General features: G+C 41.7%; 5 protein-coding genes across 7 annotated transcripts; 2 read left to right on the top strand and 3 right to left on the bottom strand.

The window, feature by feature from the left end:
* Positions 1 to 1,907: 1,907 nt before the first annotated feature.
* Mp20 (Muscle protein 20) lies at positions 1,908 to 3,080 on the bottom strand. Its single transcript, XM_002048686.4, has 3 exons — positions 2,923 to 3,080; positions 2,406 to 2,738; positions 1,908 to 2,335 (listed from the first exon to the last, which is right to left on the bottom strand). Exons 1-3 carry the CDS (start codon positions 2,950 to 2,952, stop codon positions 2,144 to 2,146), a joined length of 555 nt encoding a protein of 184 aa, XP_002048722.1. The 5' UTR covers positions 2,953 to 3,080; the 3' UTR covers positions 1,908 to 2,143.
* Positions 3,081 to 4,160: 1,080 nt separating this feature from the next.
* On the top strand, positions 4,161 to 4,751 carry LOC138911432 (transcriptional regulator ATRX homolog). Its single transcript, XM_070210582.1, has one exon. It carries the CDS (start codon positions 4,161 to 4,163, stop codon positions 4,749 to 4,751), a length of 591 nt encoding a protein of 196 aa, XP_070066683.1.
* A 5,482-nt stretch (positions 4,752 to 10,233) lies between these two features.
* GstE14 (Glutathione S transferase E14) lies at positions 10,234 to 12,147 on the bottom strand. 2 transcript variants are annotated; one of them, XM_015174085.3, is made up of 4 exons: positions 11,931 to 12,147; positions 11,736 to 11,879; positions 11,488 to 11,610; positions 10,234 to 11,409 (listed from the first exon to the last, which is right to left on the bottom strand). In XM_015174085.3, the coding sequence occupies exons 1-4, from the start codon at positions 12,072 to 12,074 to the stop codon at positions 11,200 to 11,202; spliced, it is 621 nt and encodes a 206-aa protein (XP_015029571.1). In that variant the 5' UTR covers positions 12,075 to 12,147; the 3' UTR covers positions 10,234 to 11,199. The 2 variants fall into 2 exon arrangements, with proteins under 2 accessions (XP_015029571.1, XP_002048724.1); XM_002048688.4 differs by having other exon boundaries at positions 11,676 to 11,879; positions 11,931 to 12,145.
* Positions 12,148 to 12,471: 324 nt separating this feature from the next.
* Positions 12,472 to 14,703, top strand: LOC6625759 (small ribosomal subunit protein mS39). The gene is made up of 3 exons (XM_015174094.3): positions 12,472 to 12,528; positions 12,586 to 12,939; positions 12,999 to 14,703. Exons 2-3 carry the CDS (start codon positions 12,610 to 12,612, stop codon positions 14,631 to 14,633), a joined length of 1,965 nt encoding a protein of 654 aa, XP_015029580.1. The 5' UTR covers positions 12,472 to 12,528; positions 12,586 to 12,609; the 3' UTR covers positions 14,634 to 14,703.
* On the bottom strand, positions 14,692 to 15,853 carry LOC6625760 (probable palmitoyltransferase ZDHHC24). Of its 2 annotated transcripts, XM_015174084.3 has the most exons (3): positions 15,432 to 15,853; positions 15,021 to 15,376; positions 14,692 to 14,945 (listed from the first exon to the last, which is right to left on the bottom strand). In XM_015174084.3, the coding sequence occupies exons 1-3, from the start codon at positions 15,670 to 15,672 to the stop codon at positions 14,775 to 14,777; spliced, it is 768 nt and encodes a 255-aa protein (XP_015029570.1). In that variant the 5' UTR covers positions 15,673 to 15,853; the 3' UTR covers positions 14,692 to 14,774. The 2 variants fall into 2 exon arrangements, with proteins under 2 accessions (XP_015029570.1, XP_002048726.2); XM_002048690.4 differs by having other exon boundaries at positions 14,692 to 15,376; positions 15,432 to 15,851.
* Between the last annotated feature and the right edge of the window lie 419 nt (positions 15,854 to 16,272).

Here is a 16,272-nt window from a genome sequence, read left to right as displayed (position 1 = left end):
AGTCAAACTATGAATTCTTGTATGACATATTTTGTTTTCAAAGACCCAAACGCAGCATTTAAAAGCTTTACTGTACTCCCATATCTGCTAAGCTGTAAGTCAAATGTATGGAAGGGTATCAAGTCTTCGGCGTGTCAAAGATATCCCAGCTCGTTATGATACCTGCAGCCAGCTGTTGCCCTGCCCCACAAATACAACAAATCCTTTAAAAATAATTATATGAAAAAACAACCAAATATATATATTGCTCGAGTTGACCAAGGCTGACATAAATAAATGTGTTTAAGATCACAAAATACCAAATAAATATGCATATATAGGCACATATATAAAAAGGAGAATTATGATTTCCTATATATCAAACGAAGACCTGCATGCATTATAAATGCGCGCCATGACAGACGTATGCTATATAGATATATATATTTATATATCACATATATCTTCACATTTTCAGTGTCAACGTGGCTAACTTATGTTTGTTTTCTTTTCTTTCTGCTTTGAATCCAAAATAATATCATAATTATATATAGCGAAATTGTATCAATTTATATATATATATATATATATATATATATAAAATCTGTACATGTGCGAATTCGATTTGTTTAAACAATTGCGCAAATTTATTGAAATGTAAACAAAATTCTGGCACGCGCTTTCATTTGGCCATAAATTAGTCAGCTATTTATAAAAGGGCATAAACAGAAGCCAATTCTGATAAAAGAAATAATATTAAATTATTATGAAAAAATTAAACAAAGTTCTTTTTTGCTTTTCGTCAAATCAATAAAACTCAAGACTTGCTTTTATTGTTTCTAGAATTTAAAATGAAGCAAAAAAGGATTAAAAATATTTTGCAATATTTTTGTTTTTTTTTTCACTGCCTTGCATAAAATATCTATGAATTATTCATTGTGTACAATTTTGTATTGTATTTGTGTGTTCACTTGAATTTTGTGGAAATTTTGCTTGGTAATAATTAGTTTGTGTATATTTAAAGAATTTTATATTTAGCAAAGACTTGCTGGCAATTAACAAAAACTGATGAAGTACATTTTTCATTTGCATTATAAACAAATACACATTGCCCAACAATGTGAACGAATGCAAAATTCGTGTGCATAAATCAAATCAAAAGCCAACCAATTTAAATGGGGGCGTGAAATTCGGAAAATGTCTCAGACCTAACAGGCATGTGGCCATAATTTTCAGTGTCGTCTAACACCTGCGAAAATGGACTATATTATAGACGAATTTAATAGCTGCCAAGAGAAAAATAAATACATACAAAAAAAATATTAGAATAATATTAATTCAATTTAGGAGAATTAATCAGCTAAATGTTGGACTTTATTCCACTTGATGTCGAATAAAAAGCAGTTCCTGCTGCTGTCTAAGCTATACAGTATTTAAGGTAACCGAAGAAAGAGAAACCTGGATCGAAGCTATATATATATACACACACATATATATGTATATAGAAACTGTTATAAGTAGCTGTCTGCAATGACCTCAAGACGTCTCAGTGGAATTTTTTTGCACATACTTCTAAATAACGGGCTGTTTATATTTTCGTCGCGATATTCAGGTATATATAAATGTATATATAGTATATATATCAGAGCTATGGCAGCCATATTTAGATCATAGCGCATATAGACGCAGATCTATGCGCAAGTGGATAGATGAATAAAATGAATAAATAACAAATACACCCACACAAACGCAACACTTTGATGTGATTAGACTGGAATTGGATTCGTGTTCGAATTGGCCATCAATTTCGTTCGTTCAATTATGCTGCACGTTCTCGGTTTCGTTTTCTCCACAATATCATCATCATTTTTTTATTAATTGCTTTTCATGTATAAATTAACTTAGGCGTATACTTAATATAAGGCGCATCGCGACAAGCCCTTGTGTGTGTGTGTGTGTGCGTACTTGCATTTGTGTGAGTGTTTCATTTTTTTGTGGGTTTTTTTTTTTGGTTTTTTGTGTGTTTTGTGTGAGGAATAGTTTTGTTGTTGGTTTAATGTTTTGGTTTGTAAACTTAACAATTAAACATAGATGTAGTTTAAATAACAAATTAGAAAGACAGACAGAAAGTTGAAGACAACTGCTGAGGGCCAGAGCCAAGCATTTACTTGCCGAGCAAGATTTTGCGACCGGCGCCAATATTCTGGCCAGCCTGGGTGGCGCCCTTGTTGGAGCCAGCCTGGAGACCGACAATGGTTTGGCCAGCCTTCAGCTGTTCCTCGCTGAAGTCGCGCTTGCACTCATCGGCGGGCTTGGGGCCCAGGAAGGGGCCCTTGAATTCGGGATGCTTGTAGGTCTGCAACATAAACAAACCCAGTTAGTCAATCAATCAATCAATCAGTCAGTCAGTCAATCAATTAACTTACGGCACGGCCCAAAGCGAAAATGGTGTTAGTCACATTGGCAATATCCTTCTTCTCGTACAGATCAACAGTCTGGAAGACATCAATATCGGGCACACCGTATTCCTTGAGAGCCTTCTGGAAGTTGTTAAGGTTCTCCATGAACTTGAATTGACCGCCCGATGAGTTGATCTTGGCCACAGCGCCCGGCTGCAGTTTGTTGATCAAATTGCAGAGCACCTGGCCGTCCTTAAGCACATCCTCGTACACCTGACCAGCGGGGAATTTCTCACCAAGAATGGCCTCAATCCATTCCTGGGCCTCTTTGTCCATCTCGGGATTGCGTTTGCCGGCAATCTACAGTCAGATGAGGTCATTTTGCAACAAAAAAATTATTATTATTATTATTACAATTTTCATTTACGGCACCGAACACTTTTCATTTGCATAGTTGAACTATTTTAATTGTATTTGCATGTATTTATATATATATATTTTTATTTATTTCTTTTTTTTTTTTTGTATTTTCACTTTTATTCACCTTGGCACGAACAGCACGTTCTAGAGACATTTTTGAGGTTTGTGTTTTTGGGTGGGAGTAAACAATTTGTAAGATCTTCACCAAAGCTATTGCAAGCCTACACTGATGCCCGGCCACAGGGCGTATGCGGCTTTTAAAGCGCGAGAGCAAGAGCTGAACGCACACACGCACAACACAACACACACAGACAGATACACACTCCGATGCTGTTCAAGAATTTTCCAAAAATATATCCGAATTCGGAGTCGTCTATACGAACGAGCGCTTGCTGAGCAAAGGCGTGGGTGTGTACTGTACCATATCTGACATGCGAGCGTGTGTGTGTGTGTGTGTGTGTTAGTGTGTGTGTGTCTGTGTGAGTATGTGTGTGTGTGTTGTTAGCAATTTATTTCTCAGTGTTCCGACTTTGAGCGTCGCCATCTCGCATGAGTCGTGCGTTTTAATTTTAGACCAGCAACATCCAAAAACTTAGCTAAAAATCAATTTCAATAATTTTTCACACATATTGTGAAAATAGACGCGCGCCCCTAAGTAAATGCTTACAGCTACTGCTGCTCTTTCTTCTTCTTCTACATGTTATCGTTGTTCTCATAATCCAATTTACGCATATATATATACCATATATATATATATATATATATATATGTATGATCATCGAGCTGTGTGTTGATCTTTGAAAATTTCCACTCTTTTCGGACTTTCGGCATTTGGCCAGCTGTCTTGTTGCATTTGTTTTTTTTTTCTCCCCCCCATTGCTCGTAATTTCCACTTGGAATCGGAATGCATTGGATCATGCTTAAAATTGGCATTGGAATTGGCCACACCGAGTGCTGAATGAATTAGAATTGTGCAAAAAGTGCTGCAAATATGCGAATTTCACGTAATTATAAAAATTACTTTGTTAAAATATTCATTTTGGGATCAGTTGGAATCAATGTGGAAATGTGGGCTAAGTAAATGGACATTTATAGCTCAGATAACTCCTTAATAAACCTATCCAGAAAAAGAAAAAAATAGCAAATTAGACTTACTTTCTTCTTAGCTCTGCATATCTTATCAATTTTGTAAATTCTTGAATGTTATTTGAAATTCCTGAATGTTATTCACACAAAACAGCACGAACAAAACACTTTAAGAAATATAAGGAAAGCCTACCAATGGACTCCGATAAACAGACAACCTTAGCGACAACTAAATTCGCAGCAGCTATAAGCAGAACAAATGGACCCACTTCAAGAATGGTCGAAAGCAGCCTTGCCAGCACAGAGTCCGAATTGGATGCTGAAATAGAGCGTTTCGGACGGCGTGAAAGTGAAAGTGAAATCGAAACCGATGAAGAAGTTCGAGAAAATACACTTAAAAATTCGCAGCAAAAGAAGGCTGTGGACGAGAACAGTGAAATTTGCGAAAACGCTGAGGCCAGGCAAATTTCCAGTGATGGGGAATCCCCGGAAGAAGAATCGAAGCGGGCGGCACGCAAGGCACGCCGGAAGGATGCGCGTAATATACGTTTCAATATCTCCGATTCCGATATACAGTTAGACGAAAAAAGTGAGAACCCAATACAGTTGCAAACAGAAGTAAAAGTAAGCAATGAAGTCGTTGCGACGGCCTCGTCGAGTACTCAAACGAGTACGAATCATTTAGAGTGTAAAGATACAACGGGAATTGATGTGTTTTTTGACGAAGAAGATGATGAAGATGATGAGGATGAGGATGGGTTGTTGAAGACGACAAAGGAGGACACAATCAAGGCTAAAATGGAATTTTTAAACTTTTTCGAAATACCCTCCCTATCGGACATTTCGGAGGACAAGAAAGAAACTTAACGACTGACTGACAGATATATTTTATTTATTTTTATTAACTTTCATTAATTACAGCAATAAAAGCCATAAAACTTAATTATTACACGACAATTTGAATACATATAATGGCCGGCACATGCCATTAGCATTAACATTTATCTAAAAACGGAAAACAACTTTTCAAATGCACAAGGTCCACACAGTTAATTTAATTTATACGCTGTGCGTTATTGAAAAACGCTTGAGGGCGCTCGGCAGCAAATTTAAATGATGTCAAAATGTCTAATGAACAAAATAAACTGAAACATCAAGAGTTGCCAAAGACTGAATACGCTTTTCTCCAAACAAATGCAAAATGCCAACAATGAAAATTCGCAGATTGGGTTAAGGCGAGAGAAGGATAAGTTAAAGTTCATTTACCTAAACTCTTTATATAGAAATTAAAAACTGTTTCAAAATATGCTTAGATTAAGCTGCAATTAATAGTATGAGTTACCTAACGAGTCGCATATTGCGTATAGCCCACTTTGTTAGAGCATCTAATACACAAGCTTGCCTGAGGCTGGGTGGGATTGAGATTTCGGAATGCTTTGAATGTCGAGACGGACAAAGTGCACGCCCTTAATAAATGGTTATATTTTATTCATATTAACAACAATGCCACAAATAACATACATTTCGCTAAGGCCAACAACAAGGTGCCCAATCAAAAGAGAGAAAATAAGTAAAATGGAGGCATAACGAAATGGCTTTGACTGTGTGTGACCTTGCTGGCCGCAGACGTCGATAACGGGCGCAGCGATAACATTTGCCGCTAGAGCGGATACAATTTCGATAACAATCGCTGGCAGAAGCGAAACGTCGCACAAATTGTGCTCTGGGTTGTGTCTATTTTTATGCCCTTGTGGCTGCTCTGGCACATTGAACAGGTGGAAAAGTTAGCCGAAATAGTTGCGCTGCGTCAGCATTCGAGATTTTCCAGGCGGGCCGAGGGGGGCTTGTGGACTCTCGAGCGCCTCAAGTGTTGGGCTGCTGCGACTGTTGGATATGGTCGAGGGGCGGCGGGCGGGGATGCTAAACTGCCGGAGGGGTAGCTGTTGTTTTGTTTTGTTTTTTTTTTCACACATTCCCGCCGCATGGCGTGTTGGTTTATTTTTACAGCCGCTGTGGGCCAAGACAGAGTCGTCCAGTTGTTGGGTTAGCCAAAATACGTGGCCCAGTCTCTGGGCTCGCGCCCAGGGCGGCAATTTTTTAATTAACAACATTTTGGTATTTTCACTGTCATTTCGTTTAAGTGAATTAAATTCGCCCTTTGGCTGCGCAATTTAATGAACGCCCCGCGGTTACACAGAAACGCGTGACTGCAATTCCATGCCAAAATCTGGCATTGCCTTTAAATGCTTATTAAACGAATACAAAAGCAAATGTTTGATATGGAAAACAAATTGCAATAATTTAATTACATTTGCTAGTGTGCGCAATAGAAATATAAAATGCCATCTTAATTTACGGCCATACAAATGTAGCCGACTACTGGATACCCTACGCTGAAAACTAATTAAAAGTGAGGCAACTTTAGTTGCAGCATATGTCTAATGCGAGCTTAAGCTGACGTGAAAGCCAGCAGACATTGCACAAGCCCAATATACCCACTCACCCCAGTGCGTACAGGGCATAAGAACTTAATTCTTGAACAGTTCGGACAGGCACTTCAGTTGAAGCAACTTAAACAGCAAGCGTTTGTTTCGTAAATTTGATTTGCAGTCGGCCGGGCTAAGTTGGAGGCTTATGCTTAGGCCTCTGGTACTGCATGCTAAATGCGCCAGGATTATTTTCCCATAAATCAACATAAAATCGTAACAAAGGGCCACATACCAGAGCATAGCCAAGGGCAATGCCCAAAACAGCCAGCACAATGGGCGACAGGCCGCAGCTAACTAGCTGCAAGGCGACTAATAAATGCCCTACAAAATACATATGACTTATGGCTAATGTGTGGGAAATATCAAAGAGATATATATATATATAGCTATCTGAAGCATATAAAAAAAGACATTATACATGCTACATTTTCGCAGCGTATAAAAATCAAATTGAATGCCCGCTTCAGGCATTTGAGCGCAAGCTAATATACCCCAAGTTAGAGTTAGAGTATACAAAGAATGGGCAACGCATAAGCCCAGCAAATGAAGTCAAGCGAAAATGGGTTCAATGCGTTGGCCCAAAATCCCCTTGCTCCCGTTTTTGATTGCCTATTCACGCTCTCGGGCATGTAGAAACCACGAAACCCACTTGTGGCTATTGTTTAGCTTTATTTCCGTATTTCCGTTTGTTTTTACAGCACGGAAACGGAAATGAAGTGAGGCATTGGCCAAAATAATTGTTGCACTTGACATTTGGCTTTTGCGCCTTTCATTTTGTTTGTTTTCGATTTAAATAAATAAACAAGAAATTATGTGGCACAATAGTTGTGCCATGCAGACAGTCCGGCTATAAATAGCAGCATTATTTATTATAAACTGTCGACTGCTGCCTGAACATTTAATTGGAAAAACTCGAGACTCAATGTCGTCATCGGGCTATAAAAATAAACACAACGCATCGCGCATACGCCGCGTGTCCCAAAGCTGGGAACAGACTGCGGCAATTGATATTTATAAGTTTGTTCACAGATTTTCGCTTGACGTCGGTTCCATGGTTTATTTTCCTTTTACCAATAAGCAATTAAAATTATATGAGCATTCGCACGAAGTACCAAAAAAAAAAAAAAAAGAAGATAGCTAAACAGTTTGTATACCCTTTCCTTTCGCGTATTATTGACAGACATTTTAATTATTTATACTTTTGGTTTACTTTTTTCCGGCTTTATTTGTGGCTTTTTCTATAGGAGTCTGCGGCATCCTTTGAACTTTTCTTGCTGTTCGCTGGTTTTGTTTGCTTTTTTTTTTTTTTGGGTTTTTGTCTGCCCGCAAATTCATTTGCCGACACCGCCTCTACCCCTACCCCTCCCCTCCTCCACCACTCTTCCCAGCACGCGCAAAACTTTGTTTGCCAACATTTCATTTGGCCAATTTAGTCTTAGTTCTTGATGGTTAATATGAAAAACCCTAATTACGAATTCCAAGCAAAAAAAAGAGAAGAAAAACGAGAAAAAGGCCCAAACCCATAATATTTTATTCAATGATATTGGCGCTCAATCAGGCTTAAAGCAGATAAAATTAGAGAATAAACCAAATATTCAGGTAATAATTGGCCAAAAAACCAAAAAGTTAAAAGGCGTTTGTATGCCCTGTAAACCGGAAGGTAAGTGTTAAGGGGTATGCTGTTGTGGTGAGCAAAGCAGATCCTATCATATCCAGCTATACGCTATATGCTATATAGAATATATAGTGAAACTCTCTCTCTCTCTCTCTCTCTCTCTCTCTCTCTCTCACACACACTCTCTTCCCACACTCTTCTCTTGTGCTATAAACAACAATAATTATTCCATTACATTTATCCCATTTTCTATTTTTTAGTATTTATTTAAGAAAATGTTTATCTTGTGCGCCTCATAAATGATTACAGGGTATTACACAGTCTCTCAGCTGTAGCGTACGTTCTCCTTTTTATATGTGTGTGTGTGTTTTTTTTTGTGCTGCCTCTTTAATCAATAATTCAGCTGCGACTGAATTTCAATTTGCTGCGCCGCCCACCCTGCCCCTTTCTTTGGGGAGGGGCAGCTTCATGGCCTCCGCTTTTGGCTAAAAGTGGGAAATCTTTGGACCAAAGTTGGTCTGACCCAAATAGAATCAACAAATGTTGCTTAAAGTGCTGATGGAATGCTTGGACCATAAAACTTTGTCAATATTTTCGCAGAGCACGCATCGTTGACTGCAATGGTGGTGCGAAGGCTTTTCGGTTCGAATGTGAATAGTCCGAGTGAATTTGGCTTTAAAGCCAACAGCTGGGTCTAGTTAATAGGCGGCAGCATTTAATGTGATTTTCGACTTTGGTAGGAAGGTCTCCGATTCGGTAAATTGAGTGAAAGGTGTTGGAAAAGGCTGCAGAGGAGCTCGAACAGAAGCTGGAGCAAAGGCAGCTGCTGAAGCGACTTGTTTTGGGCGTCGCATTGCGACTTCAAAGCAATATTTTACGCATAAATCAATTTGCAAAATGTATTTCTCAGCATTAAGCTCAAGTTGCAGACCCCAACACCTGCCCCCAGATCATATATACGCCTAGCTACCAGCCCCCTGTCCGCCTCTGCACCCCAGCCTACTTGCTGCCATCTAAAAAGTTTGAAGAGGCCAACGGAAAGTTGTTGTTGCTGGTGTCGTTTGTGATTATAACTCGATTTGCAGCAGACAGAGCAGGCTACCCCTGCCCCCCCCCCCCCCCTGTAGACCTGTCATTTTTAGCTGCCATGCTAATTTCAAGTCATTATGCGCTTAATTATGCCGCCTCTTGACAAAAGGCGTTGCCTGCTTTTAGGCGTTTGTTTTCGCTTGCCTTGCCCCTTTGCTGTTCGCAATTTATGCACTCGCGCCTCACTGCCCCGCCCACAATTGTCTATTTAACATAATTATTTTAATTATAAATTTAAATAAAAATAATGTCATCAGCCAGTGCAAACAGCTGTACTGGAGTCAATACCCAACCCATTCGATTTGACTTCGCCACATTTCGCCTTGACCATATATTGCGCCCTGGTCAACTGTTCGCCCCTTGCCACGCCCCGTTGCTCCTTGCTGAAGCATCGAATGGCCATAAATAAAATCAGTCGCCGGCAGTTTGGCTTTTAATCGAGTTCAACGTAAAATGCAAATAACATTGAACAAAAAATAAAAACGAAACCCGGTTTTATATGCATAGCATATATGTATGTATGCCCACATATAAGTAAAGCTCTTCTATGCATATCTGAGCGAAATATCTGTACTACATGAAATTATTACTTAAAAAAAATGTACATTTTACAATTAAATTTAATAAATTATTATCAATTTAATTGCATTTCATAACAGAGTTAATAGCATTAAATGAAAGTACTTAAAACCTAAAAATCCATCAGGCAATTATATAGAGGCTGTGGAGAGAGAGAGAGAGAGGGAGAGTGAGGGAAATAGACCGAGAGAGAGACAGAGAGCGAGAGCGAGAGTGAAAGAGAGAGAGTGAGAGGTAGTGAGAGAGGGAGAGCGAGAGAGACGGAACGAGAGCGAAAGATAGAGAGAGAGAGCGAGAGAGAGGAGGAAGTGAAAGAGATAATGTGTGTGAGAGAGAGAGAGAGCGAGAGAGAGAGTATAAGAGAGAGACAGCAAGATAAAATGAGAGTGTGAGAGAAGCTCGAGTCCTAGACAGTCTAGCTGCCCCGCTGACTAGCTTCCTAAAATATAGCCCCTCTACTCGATTCTCAAAAAATCAGGTACGCCCAGCTGAATTTGATGTTCACTCCAGTAATATTTCTCGTCCTTGTGTAGTATTAGTAATTTGTGTTGTCTTCTTCCAATAGAAATCTGGTGTGTGCGATTACATCGATTAGATTATTTATTACTAATAATTAACTTAGCTCAATTTTTTTTCTGATTATTATTACAGTTTCTTAATAGTGCTGCGTGATTTATTTCCTTTGTTCGCATAGGACCTAGCTGAAACATAAGCTAAACAAGCGTCTGTCATGATGGCCCAGAACAATGTTGGCTTAAAGCTCGGCAAATTGAAAAACTTGCTGACTGGAAAGTTTTGTTGCGTGCGCCAAGAAAGATTTCTTGCACAAAGCAAATCGTGTTGCAGTCGCAGCTGCTGCTCAATCAAAATGCCAGCACCTGAGAGTGTCGTGACGGAAACGGTCACGTTAGGAATTGCCACGGGTAGACCAAACTTCTCTGAGAAGTGGATGACCAGCACGGAATTACATATTGCGCGGTTGGCATGCAATTAACGCCAAGTACTCGAGGCGTTTTACCCAACTCAAATTTGCGCACTCGATATGGCCATTAGGCATGACATGCTGTCGGCATATGCAAATATTGGCCAAACATTTCGAGAGCAAACAGAATGCGTCGTAACCCCACCAAATCCAACATGGGGACGACTGTTGACCGTATGCTAATGATGTCCACGCATTATACGAAACAACATTAGCGGCTTTATATAATAGGCTTTAAGCAAACAGCAAGTGCGTCTAATTGCCCTGGGTTACATAGATGGGTTAATAATAGGAAGTATAATAACAATTTGATATTTGTTTGATGATTCATTTTACGCTTCGAGCCAGTAAGTCACATGAAGCTGTTTCAAACCCAGATTAAGTTAGGTTTTAGGCGAAGATTCAAATGCTACTCTCTTTTGTATCCAACCAGCAGCAAACTCTCCTAAATAGTTTCGTTAATTTGGCTTAAGTCTATGAGCTCCATTTCCTGGAGCAATATTTGATGATTCAGTTTTGATCCAACCGTTTTGTAAATAAAGTTCAGCTTGCATCGTCCTATCAGAGCTGTCGGTTGGGAAACTGAAACTTGCCCAGCTTTTCTATGATGTCGCGCAGTTTTTCCACGCCAAGACGATTCACTTCGTAGGCATCCAATTGCTGCATTGTGGCAAACCAGCGCTGCAGTTGCGGCCAACGTGCCGCTGCCACTGGAAACATGAGATGCACGGTGCTCAGTGTGCTCACAATGGATATGTCGGCGAGCGTCAGCTAAAATCCAATATAAAAACTAAACGCAATTAAAAAAGGGGGGCGCAGCGCTGTGGTTTGCAATTTTGTGTCCGTCACCTGATCGCCAGCCATGTAGGTCTGCCCGTCGAGATACCGCTCCATAATGTCATATGCCTCGCACAGCTTGCGTTCGTGGTAGGCCACATCCACATTGGCGAACTGCTTGCGCACGATTTCCGACTGGCAATTGGAAGAGAAGGGTATGCGTGAGTAGAATGGCTAACAATTAAGAGGCGGCTAAGCACCATTAAATCACTGTCACGGCGAAAGAGAAAGGAGCACTCGAAGAACAAGCGATTAAGCACCTTCATTCTGGCTGCGTAATCCTTGGGCCACAGTCTGCCGGCCTCTGTATCAAACTGTTCCACAAGATGTATGAGTATGACATGGCTATCGGTGAGCAGCAGTTCATCATGCACTAGCGTCGGCACGCTGTGCTGCGGATTTAGCTGGCGGATAAATAATTAGTTTCGGCTCTGCATGGGATTAGCATCACTTACCGCCAAGAAGTCTTTCTCGAATTGTGCCCCTTTGAATAGGTCCACGAAGCGCAGCTCCACATTGATATTCAGCATTTTGATGAGCATCAGACAACTTCGCACCGGTGGACTGCGATCATCATAATACAGGATCGGGATCGTCATGATAACCTAACGAAATTCAAATTAAACAAGCGAGCACACGCAGAGTTATCTAAAGACTGAACACACAAGACAACAGCTCTAGAATAAAAAACTGAGATCTGTTAGATCACGAGAGAGAAAATCACAGAGAGAGAGAGAGAGAGAGAGCGAGAGAGGCCTGTGTTAAGCTCGATTGTCAGGTTAAATTAATATAAGAGATTATTGCGCCCACACTGATCAATTATTAGCCATAACTTCCATTGTGCACATTCTAAGTATTAGTTTATGCGTTCCATCCGTGAAGAAAATAAAATTACAATTAAAACTACAATTCGAATTTAAGAGCCGTGCTCAGTGTGGAGCACCATATGTTAGCCGCCACAATTTATCGATACACCATTTCGATTAGTCGTTGCAATCAGCTGTTGCGCATTTTAAGACTAACGCACTTCGGTCACACTGTTTTTGTCATTTGGTTAGTGATTTATATTTGTTAATTGAAAAATAATTATTTGTTACTGAAAGTGCACAGATTTATTGGTCCAAATCACACACCATGTACCTAACGCGCCAGCTAAGACTGCTGCCCAGTTCCAGCCTTGTGCGTCACATTACCAGTGGCAATGGCACACATTACACAACCGCTGCGCCGCCGGCGGCCGAGCACATTGAAATTCCCAAACGCATTGAACGCTCGCCCACAGATCTGCTGCAGGCATTGGCCAGCACCGTGGGACGTGACTCAACGGCGCCACACTATAAATACCACGATGATCCCTTTCTGATACCCACATCAAATGTGACCAAGCGCACGTATACGCTGTCCAAGGAGGCGGGTCGTAAGGCAGCAAATTGGATTAAAGAGGAGCATCGCGAGCTGTTTATGGTAAGTGTTTGGTGTGACTACAAAATGGCATTAAAATGCCTCTATTTGCAAACATGCAGCACCAAGAAGCGCAACCACCCATTGAAAAGTTTGCACCATCCATGGTCTACACAGAGGAGTCGGAGGTGGACACGAGCTCACTTCAGCAACTAATTGCACAAGGTGAGCTCACGGATGCTGTTCTTGTGTACAATCTATTGGAGAAAAAGGGCATTGAGGTCAATGATGCACTAAAGCAGAGTCTGTTGGAGCTGGTGTGCTTCTACAACAACCAAGAACCGCTGCCGGAAGAGTACATTGAGGAACGCTGGTTCCTGCAGAACAGTCGGCGACGTGAACGTCATGGAAAAACATGGAAGGACGGTGATTTGGCGGAAAAACTTTACGCCGCCATTGAGCCAAAGACGCCGCAATCCTATGCGGCGCTTATACGCGGCATGGCCAAGTATTTGCAGTGCGAGCGCGCGTATGCGCTGCTGCAAGAGGCAAACGAGAGGCAAATCCAACTGGACACCAATACCTACAATGCCATAATTCAGATTGTTAGCCTGCTCAAGGACACGGCCGACCAGCGCTGGCAGCTGTGCACGGTGCTGCTAAATCAAATGGCCGAACAGCAACTGCATCCCAATCTGGGTACACTGAACGCTCTACTCGAATGCATCAGCACGTTTGGAAACTTTAAATTGGCACGCAGCTCAGCGCTTAAGGTTCTGCCGGAATTCAAGCAATTGGGCGTTACGCCCAGTCTGGGCACATATTACTATCTCTTAATCATATTCTGCCGGGAACGCGCGCCCGTCTCGCACGTCATTGTGGACATCCTTAACGACATTGGCGGTAAGCAGTTCAAAGTGGAGCATCCCAAGGATACGTACTTCTTTGCCACGGCCATGGATGTGTGCCGCAATCATTTGAACGACAAGGCCTTGGCTAAGAAGGTAGATGAGCTGCTGCACACGGGCAACAATTACGATCTGATAGGCGACTCCTTCAAGGAGAGCATATACTATCGCAATTATCTGGCGCTGCTGTGTCAGACCGAATCTATTGAGGACTTCATGCAGACATATGACGTGCTGGTGCCCAACATCTACATACCGGAGCCGGGCATTATGGAGGAGATCCTACGAGCCATAGAAATTAATGGTGCCGTTGAGCATGTGCCGCGCATCTGGTCCGACATGGTCATCTTCGATCACACCCATCGCGAGAGTCTGCTGCTTTATGTGCTCCGCATAATGGTGAACAATCGTCCAAATGCTGAACTGCCCGCCCAGCAACAGCTGCCCGAACAGTGCGCCAAGGTGGCCCTGGACATGTACAACAAAATCGAGGAATCCGCAAAACGCGTCAGGAAAGTCTCCTTCACTGGTCAAATGCTGGGCGACATTCTGACGCTGCTCGTGCGCAGCGGCAGCAGCTTCGACAAGGCTAGCGAGGTGTTCGCCTACATTGACAAGCAGCAGCATCGCATTCCCGGCACGCCCGCCGAGAGCGCTTTGTCTGAGTACGTGGAAGCAACTGTGCTGAACAAAGCGCCCAGCCAGGCGCTAATGGCGCTACAATACGCTGTGGAGAACAACATGGAAACGATTGCGCTGGCAAAGCGCATACACGAAGGCTTCACTCTCAGCGAAGTGCATTTGGCCAAGCTAAAATCGCTGGTCGGTGAAAGTTTTCTAGATAAATGATCATTCAGTTCGTTCTGTTAATTTGCAATAAATGCAATATTTAAATAAATGCAAGGAATGCATTATGTAATACTTTAATTCTACCATTTTGTGCTAGATGAGATTACTTATGGTATGACTAGTATCAAAATACAATAAGATTCATTCCTCTTTCGTCGCGGGCTCCCAGTTGACGCCGTCGTGCGGCAGATCGCTGCGCACAAATGGCGATATCCAGGTGAGGTGCATACGCTTGCCCAGCACCATTTCCATGTTGGCGCGCAGGCCAAGATCATATTTGCTGGTCGAGCGCTCCTTCATGACGGCGCCGCGCTGAAAGATGGGCCGATGATAAACGAGCAGCAATGTGCACATGCAAAATGCCAATAAATTCAGCTCATAGAGTACCACATAAAAGTTCTCCCAGCTGGCGTGCACAGTCAGGCTCAAGGCAGGCACAAAGACGGTGAGCAGTGTGTACGGACGCCAGTAATAGTCGGCGTGCAGATACCACAGATAAATGCTGGCATTGATGCTCACATAGAGGGCGCCCAGACCCATGTACAGCAAAAAATAGAAGAAATATCGGTAATTATGATGACCAATACAACAGCAGGTGAAGCGGCAATGATGATCTCGCTTCAAGACGCACACATTACAGATCTCACAGTGCCAGGAACGAGGTGGCACAAGCGTCTGGCAGGCATCGCACATATGCCAACGGCTCAGTAGATGAGAATCCACAGGCGGCTTAAGGATATGCACTGCAATGTAAATTGTTTGAAATGTATATAGCCTTATTGATGGTCAGGTACTTGCATTTAATTGAGGTATCCACCAGCATGCAGGCCAGCATATTTGACGTTATATTAAAGACCAAAAAAATGCCGGCGAGCCACACTGCTGTATACCAAAAGCTGCCCACGTCGTGGAGTTCCGGCATTATAACTGTGACTTGAAACATGTATGTAAGCGGCACACATACTGCAATTAGCAGAAAGCATGCTCCGTCACCTGCTGAACGTGGCAAAAAAGCCCGTTCCAATGGGCGCAATATCATCTTAATTTCACTAAACTGAGCTAATTTTTTTTAAACTTTCGAAATTTGTTTTAGAATGTGGTGGTGTACTTGTTTCAATAACTAAATATCGTATGTGGTGTTATCGATAGTATTTAATAGCGCTTATCGTTTTATGCGTGAGAGATGTCCGTTTGCAGCGAGCGTAGTGATTTTTGAAGTCACATATATTTGTGTTGATCGTTGAACATTTTTAGATTTTAAATCTATTATTATAACCTACTTTACTAATAACATGTGTAGCTTTGTACACATTTTAGATAGTCACTCTGTACCAGTTACTTTTAGTTATTTAGACGCAGTATGGCAACACTCATACTGTAATACATTTACACAAGTTATGCCCGCGCCCTTTCTAGGGAATGACTGTTAGGGGTTTTGTTACATCACTCCAGTGTGGCCGCACTCTACCACCGACAATAAATCACCTCAAGTTATCGTCGCAGTGACTCAAATGTGACTCGCATCACTTATACGCTGTCAGTGCTCATCTCTATGAAGAGCTGTTTGCGCGAACGTACGTAAAGAACAAGCAGCAGGGGGAGAGACTGCGAAAATACTCTGTGTGGCTAATCAAAAGTT

The sequence above is a fragment of the Drosophila virilis genome, chromosome 5 (assembly GCF_030788295.1).
Source record: "Drosophila virilis strain 15010-1051.87 chromosome 5, Dvir_AGI_RSII-ME, whole genome shotgun sequence".
NCBI lineage: Eukaryota > Metazoa > Arthropoda > Insecta > Diptera > Drosophilidae > Drosophila > Drosophila virilis.
Note: the sequence above shows the minus strand (reverse complement) of the source record. Positions and strands in the feature narration are given on the sequence as shown.

Coding starts and splice junctions, on each gene's coding strand:
- Mp20 (XM_002048686.4), bottom strand. CDS start 2,952: ATGTCTCTAGAACGTGCTGTTCGTGCCAAG. Junction 2,739..2,922: donor AACGTGCTGTTCGTGCCAAG/GTGAATAAAAGT, acceptor ATCTGACTGTAG/ATTGCCGGCAAACGCAATCC. Junction 2,336..2,405: donor TTTTCGCTTTGGGCCGTGCC/GTAAGTTAATTG, acceptor TTTATGTTGCAG/ACCTACAAGCATCCCGAATT.
- LOC138911432 (XM_070210582.1), top strand. CDS start 4,161: ATGGTCGAAAGCAGCCTTGCCAGCACAGAGTCCGAATTGGATGCTGAA.
- GstE14 (XM_002048688.4), bottom strand. CDS start 12,074: ATGACGATCCCGATCCTGTATTATGATGATCGCAGTCCACCGGTGCGA. Junction 11,880..11,930: donor TCGAGAAAGACTTCTTGGCG/GTAAGTGATGCT, acceptor TTTATCCGCCAG/CTAAATCCGCAGCACAGCGT. Junction 11,611..11,675: donor GCCGTGACAGTGATTTAATG/GTGCTTAGCCGC, acceptor TCCAATTGCCAG/TCGGAAATCGTGCGCAAGCA.
- LOC6625759 (XM_015174094.3), top strand. CDS start 12,610: ATGTACCTAACGCGCCAGCTAAGACTGCTGCCCAGTTCCAGCCTTGTG. Junction 12,940..12,998: donor AGCATCGCGAGCTGTTTATG/GTAAGTGTTTGG, acceptor GCAAACATGCAG/CACCAAGAAGCGCAACCACC.
- LOC6625760 (XM_002048690.4), bottom strand. CDS start 15,672: ATGATATTGCGCCCATTGGAACGGGCTTTTTTGCCACGTTCAGCAGGT. Junction 15,377..15,431: donor GGTGGATACCTCAATTAAAT/GCAAGTACCTGA, acceptor TTTACATTGCAG/TGCATATCCTTAAGCCGCCT.